This window comes from Oryctolagus cuniculus, chromosome 1, assembly GCF_964237555.1.
Source record: "Oryctolagus cuniculus chromosome 1, mOryCun1.1, whole genome shotgun sequence".
In the NCBI taxonomy this organism is placed as follows: domain Eukaryota; kingdom Metazoa; phylum Chordata; class Mammalia; order Lagomorpha; family Leporidae; genus Oryctolagus; species Oryctolagus cuniculus.
The window spans coordinates 128,014,993-128,025,497 of record NC_091432.1 but is presented as its reverse complement, the minus strand read 5'-3'; the positions used below and the strand labels follow the sequence as shown (position 1 = coordinate 128,025,497).

The window sequence follows — 10,505 nt, the reverse complement described above, 5'->3', positions numbered from 1 at the left end:
CAAAGGAGGTCATTGTCACATCACCACTGGCCAGCCAATCAGGATGGCCCCTTCCTTCAATGACCTTCATGTCCTGTAGGAGTTCTCAGCCAGTGTCAATGGAAGGAGGGAGTCAAGAAAGAGGCCTGGTTTTAGTCCAAAGATGATCATTACAACATGGATTGTGTATATTCTCGCCCGGAAAGGTGCAGGGCTCCCCTTTCCACCAAAGACCAGCTCAGTAAGCAGCACTGGTGGTAGCCGTGTGGGATTGCTCCTCGTGTATCTTCTCCTACTCAGTGCCCCTGCTGCTCACACATGGACAGTGCTTCACCCAGAGATCTGGTGGGGGGTCTCACAATATATAACCTGGGTTAAGAGAGGGGGAGGAGCTGGGTGTCTAGGTGTTCGGAGGTCATCAAGTTACCAATTTGTTCCAGGACATTGAAGTCGTGGAAAGTGAGGCTGTATCTGTGGTACAACATTGGTTGAAAAAAGTAAGTAAGATTTCTCCATGACTCAGAGTATCCTACATTTTGAGTCTGGACTCCTCTCTCTGTGGAGCTGGGAAACTCAAACTTATTGCCGCATGGTCTACCTAGTACCGAGTCTAATTCACCCCAATGTGCTCCAGGACAATGCGGCTGTGTCCTGGCAGGAGATGGGTTGTTGCTCTCACCAACCCCTCCTGCTTCTCAAACATCCTGGACTGAGGGATTCAGCCCAAGGTGTCTCAGGAACACTGGACACAGGGTCAGGGACCTAGGGAGAAGATATCAGAGCAGAGGAGCTTCTAGCAGGGACTGTGAGCTACCCGGGCATGTGTGTGCATGTGTGGCATGGGTGGCTGTGATGGAAATAGAATAAAAGAGAGAGAAGAGGAGAGCTGGTCTTGGGATTGGGTGCGGAATTACATTTCCAGAGGGGAATTCTTCATCTTTCAGACAGAAGAAGAGGCTTCCCAGGACATAAAGGAGAAGATGTCCACCAATGTGGCTCCCACCCGTGGCCAAGATGTGCATGTGACCAGAGACGTGGTAACAGGGAATTTGAGACCATCTTGCTGGGAGAGGGAGTGAGAGAAAGGGGAGAGGCGGGATGCCCCCTGGAAGGAGCTATGGGCCATGGGGTCCCTGTTGCAGTATTCACGGGGACCCCACCTGAATTTCCTAGGTGAAGCACCACCTCTCGAAATCTAATTTGTCAGCCAATCAGAGTCAAGAGGTCCTAGAGGAGAGAACAAGAATCCAGTTCATTCGGTGGAGGTAAGGTTCTCACGTGCTCCTTGCTGCAGGGTCCTGGCCAACACAGAGCTCAGGCACCCTTCTCCAGAGGCACCCCGTCCTTTGACTAAGGAATCTCTCAGCCTTCCTCTGCTGTCTTAGGGAATATTTTAGCTATCTTGAAAGCTTCTCTATTTCCTACATTTCTCAGTGACATGAGGGACTGGAAAACAGGGCTTTCTCTCCAGTTCATAAATGCTTCTGGGCATCTTCCAGACTTCTCTTAGTTTTGTACTTGAATTGTTGAGGAGTGGCTTCACTTTTAAGAACTTACAGAAAATACGCCCCTAAAATGCAAAATCCGAAGCCCTCACTGGCTTGTGCAATGTGTGGTGGCTTTCTAGCGTCTAAGGTTGGAATTCTGTGCTTTCTTACAACACCTGGTTCTGGCTCTGAGACGCTGACTCTAGGCAGAGAAGCTGGGCCTAAAGTCTTCTCCCGTGTCTTTCCCGGTACCCGTGTTTCCTGGGGACTCTGGGTCGCATCATCCCATTCCTCTGGGCTTTGGCTGGTTCATTGCAGAACCGTGAAGGAGGTCTGTCCTCTCTGTACTCTCCACGCCCTTCCTCTGCCCCTTGGCCAGCCCTGTTCTCTTCTATCAGGGAGTCTGTAGTCTCATTTTTGCTTCAGGACAGTGGGTTCTCATGTGTTTACCTTTTCCAGTGGCCTCTGCCTTTTAAGGGGATTCAAGGTGCAGTAATGATTTGACAGGAAGGGGTAAGGCATGGTGGAACATGAGCCACAGGAGCCCACTCCATGCATGTGGTTGACCATCATCCTGACAGGTCTGCGTGATGGAAATCTAAGCAACACATTCTTTGGTTTGGACAACTTGTACATAATCTTCAGATGTATTTTAAATCTTGACTGCATAACTAATCTAGTTTAAGTTTTGAGACATGTTGTATGAATCAGTCATATAAATTTTCCATTTTAGACTTTAAATAGAAACTTTGACTTCTACCACCCCCAATCCAATAGTTTTGGTTGAGTCCTCTTAATTTTTAGATAGTATGTAACTGGGGAATATTTAAAAGGGGGATTCATAAAGTTCATAAAAAAAAAGGAGCTAAAAGAGACATTTGTGGTTACGTGATTAAGATGCTGCTTTGGACGTCCACTTCTCATACCTGAACACCTGAGTTTGAGTCCTGGCTGTGCTCCTGACTCCAGCTTCTTGCCAGTGTGCACCCTGAGAGCAGTGGTGATGGCTCCAATCATTGAGTCCCTGCCAAGCAGGATAGTGTGGGAGGCCGAGATTGAGTTCTGAGCTCCTGGGCTTAGCCTAGCCCAGGCTGTTACAGGCCTTTGGAGAGTGGACCAGTCCTATCTCTTAAACTTATTTCAAAAGAAGACTTGGATATTTATTTGAAAGGCAAAGACAGAGAGAGAGAGAGAGAGATTGTCCGTTCACTGGCTCACTCTCCAAGTAATCACAATGGCTAGGGCTGAGCCAGGTTGAAGGCAGCAGCCAGGAGCTTCATCTGAGTCTTCCGTGGGGTGGTAATGGCTGAAGCACTTGGGCCATGCTCCGCTGCTTTTCTCAGGCCACTAGCCAGGAGCTGGATTGGAAGTAAGCAGCCGGGACTTGAATCAGCACCCATATGGGATGCCCACTTCACTAGCTATGCCACAATGCTAGCCCTCTACAAATAAAACAAATCTTTTAAAATTAGAATTTTTTGTTGGTGCAAAATATTATGAAATGCATGTATGTTTTTCATAATATGTACTTTCCATGAACTTTTTGAAGAGTCTTTTTCTGCATGGGTTTCAAAATTTTTTTTTAAAGTGAAACTTTAAGAAAAAATTCTTTTTTTCCTTTTCTTCTTTTTTTTTTAACTTTTATTTAATGAATATAAATTTCCAAAGTACAGCTTATGGATTACAATGGCTTCCGCCCCCCCCCCCATAACTTCCCTCCCACCCGCAACCCCCCCCTTTCCCTCTCCCTCCCCCTTCCATTCACATCATTTTCTTTTTTTTTTCTTTCTTTTTTCTTTTTTTTATGGTTTTTTTTTTTTGATAGGCAGAGTGGACAGTGAGAGAGAGAGACAGAGAGAAAGGTCTTCCTTTGCCGTTGGTTCACCCTCCAGTGGCCGCCGCGGCCGGCGCACTGCGGCCGGCGCACCGCGCTGATCCGAAGGCAGGAGCCAGGTGCTTTTCCTGGTCTCCCATGCGGTGCAGGGCCCAAGGACTTGGGCCATCCTCCACTACACTCCCTGGCCACAGCAGAGAGCTGGCCTGGAAGAGGGGCAACCGGGACAGAATCTGGCGCCCTGACTGGGACTAGAACCTGGTGTGCCGGCGCCGCAAGGTGGAGGATTAGCCTAGTGAGCCGCGGTGCCGGGAGGATTCATTTTCAATTCTCTTTATATACAGAAGATCAGTTTAACATATATTAAGTAAAGATTTCAAGAGTTTGCACCCATATAGAAACAAAAAGTTTAAAGTGCTGTTTGAGTGCTAGTTATAGCATTAAATCACAATGTACAGCACATTAAGGACAGAGATCCTATATGAGGAGTAAGTGCACAGTGACTCCTGTTGTTGACTTAACAAATTGACACTCTTGTTTATGGCATCAGTAATCACCCTAGGCTCTTGTCATGAGTCGCCAAGGCTATGGAAGCCTTTTGAGTTCACCAACTCTGATCATATTTAGATAAGGTCGTAGTCAAAGTGGAAGTTCTCTCCTCCCTTCAGAGAAAGGTACCTCCTTCTTTGATGACCTGTTCTTTTCACTGGGATCTCACGGAGATCTTTCATGTAGGGTTTTATTTATTTATTTATTTTTTTATTTTTTGCCAGAGTGTTTTGGCTTTCCATGCCTGTAATACTCTCATGGGCTTTTCAGCCAGATCCGTGTGCCTTAAGGGCTGATTCTGAGGCCAGAGTGCCATTCAGGACATCTGCCATTCTATGGGTCTGCTGTGTATCTCGCTTCCCATGTTGGATCGTTCTCTCCCTTTTTTATTCTATCAGCTAGTTTTTGCAGACACTCATCTTGTTTATGTGCTCCCTTTGGCTCTTAGTCCTATCATTATGAACAATTGTGAACAGAAATTGATCACTTTGACTAGTGAGATGGCATTGGTATATGCCACCTTGATGGGATTGAATTGGCATCCCCTGGTATGTTTCTAACTCTACTGTTTGAGGTAAGTCAGCTTGAGCATGTCCCGAATTGCACATCTCTTCCCTCTCTTACTCCCACTCTTATATTTAACAGCGATCACTTTTCAGTTAAGTTTCAACACTTAAGAATAACTGTGTATTGATTACAGTATTCAACCAAAAGTATTAAGTAGAACAAATAAACAAAAAAAATACTAAGAGGGATAATGTATTAAGTTGTTCATCAACATCAGGGCGAGGGCTGATCAAATCACTGTTTCTCATAGTGTTCATTTCACTTTAACAGGTTCCTTTTTGGTGCTCAGTTAGTTGTCACCGATCAGGGAGAACATATGGTATTTGTCCCTTTGGGACTGGCTTATTTCACTCAGCATAATGCTTTCCAGATTCCTAACAGGGATCACTTTTCAGTTAAATTTAAACACCTCAGAATAATTGTGTGTTAATTACAGAGTTCAACAAATAGTACTAGAACAAAAAAATACTAAAATGGATAAAGTATTACATTGTACATCAACAGTCAGGACAAGAGCTGATCAGGTCACTGTTTCTCATAGTGTCCATTTCACTTCAACAAGTTTCCCTTTTGGTGCTCAGTTAGTTGTTGCCAATCAGGGAGAACATATGATATTTGATCTTTTGGGACTGGCTTAATTCACTCAGCATGATGTTTTCCAAATTCCTCCATCTTGTTGCAAATGACTGGATTTCGTTGTTTTTGACTGCTGTATAGTATTCTATAGAATACATGTCCCATAATTTCTTTATCCAGTCTACTGTTGATGGGCATTTGGGTTGGTTCCAGGTCTTAACTCTTGTGAATTGAGCTGCAATAAACATTAAGGTGCAGACAGCTTTTTTGTTTGCCAATTTAATTTCCTTTGGGTAAATTCCAAGGAGTGGGTTATATTCAGGTTTCTGAGGAATCTCCAGACTGACTTCCATAGTGGCTTAACCAATTTGCATTCCCACCAACAGTGGGTTAGTGTCCCTTTTTCCCCACATCCTCGCCAGCATCTGTTGTTGGTAGATTTCTGAATGTGAGCCATTCTAACCGGGTGAGGTGAAACCTCATTGTGGTTTTGATTTGCATTTCCCCAATTGCTAGTGATCTTGAATATTTTTTCATGTGTCTGTTGGCCATTTGGATTTCCTCCTTTGAAAAATGTCTATTGAGGTCCCTGGCCCATCTCTTAAGTGGGTTGTTTGTTTTGATGTTGTGGAGTTTATTTATTTGTAGATTCTGGTTATCAACCCTTTATCTGTTGCATAGTTTGCAAATATTTTTTCCCATTCTGTCAGTTGCCTCTTCACTTTCCTGACTGTTTCTTTTGAAGTACAGAAACTTCTCAATTTGATGCAATCCCAAATGTTAATTTTGGTTTTGACTGCCTGTGCTTCTGGGGTATTTTCCAAGAAGTCTTTGCCGGTACTTATATCTTGCAGGGTTTTTCCAGTGCTCTCTAGTAATTTGATGGTGTTGGGTCGTAGATTTAAGTCTTTAATCCATGTTGAGTGAATTTTTGTGTAAGGTGAAAGGTAGGGGTCTTGCTTCATGATTCTCAAATCCAATTTTCCCAGCACATTTATTGAATAGACTGTCCTTACTCCAGGGATTGGTTTTGGATCCTTGATCAAATATGAGTTGGCTGTAGATGTTTGGATTGATTTCTGGTGTTTCTATTCTGTTCCATTGGTCTATCCATCTGTTTCTGTACCAGTCCCATGCTGTTTTGATAACAACTGCCCTGTAGTATGTCCTGAAATCTGGTATTGTGATGCCTCTGGCTTTGTTTTTGTTGTACAAGATTGCTTTAGCTATTCGAGGTCTCCTGTGTCTCCATATGAATTTCAGCATCATTTTTTCCAGATCTGAGAAGAAGGTCTTTGGTATCTTGATTGGTATCACATTGAATCTGTAAATTGCTTTTGGGAGAATGGACATTTTGATGATATTGATTCTTCCAATCCATGAGCATGGAAGATTTTTCCATTTTTTGGTATCCTCTTCTATTTCTTTCTTTAAGGTTTTTTAATTTTCATCGTAGAGATCTTTAACGTCCTTGGTTAAGTTTATTCCAAGGTATTTGATTGTTTTTGTAGCTATTGTGAATGGGATTGATCTTAGAAGTTCTTCCTCAGCCATGGTATTGCCTGTGTATACAAAGGCTGTTGATTTTTGTGCATTGATTTTATATCTTGCTACTTTGCCAAACTCTTCTATGAGTTCCAATAGTCTCTTAGTAGAGTTATTTGGGTCCCCTAGGTAAAGTATCATATCATCTGCAAAGAGGGATAGTTTGAGTTCTTCCTTCCCAATTTGTATCCCTTTAATTTCTTTTTCTTGCCTAACAGCTCTGGCTAAAACTTCCAGAACTATACTGAATAGCAGTGGTGAGAGTGGGCATCCCTGTCTGGTACCAGATCTCAGTGGAAATGCTGCCAACTTTTCCCCATTCAATGTGATGTTGGCCATGGGTTTTTCATAAATTGCTTTGATTATATTGAGGAATGTTCCTTCCATACCCAGTTTGCTTAGAGTTTTCATTATGAAATGGTGTTGTATTTTATCAAATGCTTTCTCTGCGTCTATTGAGATAATCATATGGTTTTTCTTCTGCAGTCTGTTAATGTGGTGCATCACGTTGATTGATTTGCGAATGTTGAACCATCCCTGCATACCGGGGATAAATCCTACTTGGTCTGGATGGATGATCTTTCTGATGTGTTGTTGCATTCTATTGGCGAGAATTTTATTGAGGATTTTTGCATCTATGTTCATCAGGGATATTGGTCTGTAATTCTCTTTCAGTGCTGCATCTTTTTCCGGCTTAGGAATTAAGGTGATGCTGGCTTCATAGAAAGAATTTGGGAGGATTCCCTCTTCTTCGATTTTCTGAATAGTTTGAGAAGAATTGGAGTTAGTTCTTCTTTAAATGTCTTGTAGAATTCAGCAGTGAATCCATCTGGTCCTGGGCTTTTCTTTGTTGGGAGGGCCTTTATTACTGTTTCAATTTCTGTCTCAGTTATGGGTCTGTTTAGATTTTCTATGTCTTCCTGGTTCAATTTAGGTAGGTTGCATGTGTCCAGGAATCTATCCATTTCTGATAGGTTTCCCTGTTTGCTGGCATACAAGTCCTTGTAGTAATCTCTGATGATTCTTTTTATTTCTGTGGTGTCTGTTGTTACATTTCCTTTTTCATCTCTGATTTTATTGATTTGGGTCTTTTCTCTTCTTTTTTTAGTTAGTTGGGCCAATGGGGTGTCAATTTTGTTTATTTTTTTCAAAAAACCAGCTCCTCGTTTGGCTGATTTTTTGTTATTTTTTTTGGATTCAATCCTGTTGATTTCTTCTCTGATTTTAATTATTTCTCTTCTCCTACTAGATTTGGGTCTGGTTTGCTGCAGATTTTCTAGATCCTTGAGATGCAGTGAAAGTTCATCTATTTGGTGCCTTTCCAATTTCTTGATGTAGGCACCTATTGATATAAACTTTCCTCTTAACACTGCTTTTGCTGTATCTCATAAGTTTTGGTATGTTGTGCTGTTATCCTCATTTACTTCCAGAAAATTTTTGATTTCTCTTTTAATCTCTTCTTTGACCCATTGTTCATTCAGGAGCATGTTGTTCAATCTCCATGTGCTTGCATATGCTGTAGGGATTCCTGAGTTGCTAATTTCCAACTTCATTCCTTTATGGTCTGAGAAGCTGCATGGTATGATTCTAATTCTTTTGAATTTGCTGAGACTTGCTTTATGGCCTAGTATGTAGTCAATCCTAGAGAAGGTTCCATGTACTGCTGAGAAGAATGTAAATGCTTTCTGTGTAGGATGAAAAGTTCTGTGGATATCTGTTAGATACATTTGGGCTATAGTGTTGTTTAAATCTACTGTCTCCTTGTTGATTTTCTGTCCTGTTGATCTGTCTATTTCTGAGAGTGGGGTATTGAAGTCCCCCAGTACTATTGTATTGGGGTCTAAGTCTCCCTTTAAGTCCTTTAACAAATCTTTTAAATAAACTGTTGCCCTGTAATTAGGTGCATATACATTGATAATCGTTATATCTTCCTGTTGAATTGATCCCTTAATCATTATATAGTGCCCCTCTTTGTCTCTCCTAATAGTTTTTGTGGTAAAGTTTATGTTGTCTGATATTAAGATGGCTATGCCCGCTCTTTTTTCATTTCTGTTGGCATGGTATATCTTTTTCCAGCCTTTCACTTTCAGTCTGTATGCATCTTTGTTGGAAAGATGCGTTTCTTGTAAGCAGCAAATAGATTGGTTTTGTTCCTTAACCCAATCAGCCAATATGTGTCTTTTAACTGGACAGTTCAGGCCATTCACGTTCAATGTGACTATTGATAAGTAGTAGCTTTGCCCTGCCATTTGCCAAAGGTATTTTCTGATATATGTTTTGAACTTCCTGTGATCTTTTGGTGTGAGATTTCCTTCATTTACCTTCTTTCATATTGATGACCATGTTTCTGTGTTTCTGTGTGTAACACATCTTTAAGCATCTTTTGCAGGGCTGGACGAGTGGCGACAAATTCTTTCAATTTCTGTTTGTTGTGCAAGGTCTTTATTTCACTTTCATTCACAAATTAGAGCTTAGCAGGATATAATATTCTGGGCTGGCAGTTTTTCTCTCTTAGTACCTGGGCTATATCTCGCCATTCCCTCCTAGCCTGTAGGGTTTCTGATGAGAAGTCTGCTGTGAGTCTAATTGGAGATCTCTGAGAATAATCTGACGTTTCTCTCTTGCATATTTTAGGATCTTTTCTTTATGTTTCACTGTGGTGAGTTTGATTACAATGTGTCGTGGTGAGGATCTCTTTTGGTCATGTTTATTAGGGGTTCTATGAGCTTCCTGTACTAGGATGTCTCTGTCCTTCTCCAAACCTGGGAAATTTTCTGCTAGTATCTCACTAAAAAGGCCTTCTAATCCTTTCTCCCTCTCCATGCCTTCAGGAACTCCTAGAACCCGAATGTTGGGTTTTTTAATAGTATCCTGAAGATTCCCGACAATATTTTTTAGATTTCTAATTTCCTCTTCTTTTTTTAGTTTGATTGTATATTTTCCTGTGCTCTGTCTTCTAAGTCTGATATTCTCTCTTCTGCTTCACCCATTCTGTTTTTAAGGCTCTCTAATGTGTTTGTCATTTGATCTATTGAATTCTTCACTTCATTATGATTTCTCATCACTATCACAGTTTCATTTTCTACTAGTTGTTTCATTTCATTTTGATTCCTCCTTAATATTTCATTTTCACGAGAGAGATTTTCTATCTGTCCATTAAGGAATTCTGTAGTTCAAGAATTTGTTTTTGAGAACTTTTTAATGTTCTTATCAATTTTTTGAGATCTGCTTCTTGCATTTCTTCTATCTCATCATCTTCGTAATCTTGAATTGGGGTGTCTATTTCATTTGGGGGCATCATAGTGTCTTCCTTGTTCTTGTTACCTCGGCTTTTGCATTTGTTTGTCATATTGGAGATATTCTTTGTTTGTTTGTTTGTTTGTTTTCTCGTTATACTGTGACTCTAGATTAAGAGGACTGCTTTTGATGGATCCTTAGAGGCTGTGATGGGTGTGGTCAGAGAGTTCTGGTTCTACAGGGTTAAGGGTGTGCCAAAGGTGATTCACCCTGATTGTTCTCTTGCTCTCTCTCTCTCTTTTTTTTTTTTTGACTCAGTTGGGAAGTAATTCCACACAGCTGAGTGGAATTGAGAGTAGTTAATGTATGAAATCTGGCCCCTGTGGGTATTCGTTTGCTTACCAGAGTCAGGTTTTTCTGCTTGGCTAATGAGAGACACCTGCTTTACATATGCAAAATGGCGCACACCGCTTTACTAACGTACAATGGCGCCTGCCCTTTGTCTTGCTCGGCTTTGCAAGGTGAGTGGAGCAAGAGGCTAAATGTCCGTGCCAGTTCCCCTTATTTATTCGATTTTTTTCTCTCCTCCAGCCAGCCTGGTGAACTTTCCCCAGTGGGGTTTCAGGCCTCGTTCTCTGCAGGCTTTTTCTGCCTTTCCCCACCAATGTCTCGGGTTACCGAGAGGATTTTAGCTCACCTCCCCTTCCAGCGCTGGCGCGCAGACTCTGCGG

At 41.8% G+C, this 10,505-nt stretch overlaps 1 protein-coding gene across 5 annotated transcripts in view; it reads left to right on the top strand.

Moving 5' to 3' along the window:
• The first annotated feature begins 45 nt into the window (after positions 1 to 45).
• The window catches only part of SPATA19 (spermatogenesis associated 19), a 31,335-nt gene continuing 20,875 nt past the window's right edge, over positions 46 to 10,505 (top strand). The window contains exons 1-4 of one of the 5 annotated variants that reach the window (XM_051834505.2): positions 46 to 220; positions 420 to 476; positions 924 to 1,016; positions 1,153 to 1,244. In XM_051834505.2, coding sequence (XP_051690465.2) covers positions 143 to 220; positions 420 to 476; positions 924 to 1,016; positions 1,153 to 1,244 — 320 coding nt within the window. In that variant the 5' untranslated portion in view covers positions 46 to 142. The remainder of the gene's footprint in view (positions 221 to 419; positions 477 to 923; positions 1,017 to 1,152; positions 1,245 to 10,505) is intronic. The other 4 variants (XM_051834504.2, XM_051834506.2, XM_002721558.5 and 1 more) reach the window with 4 other exon arrangements.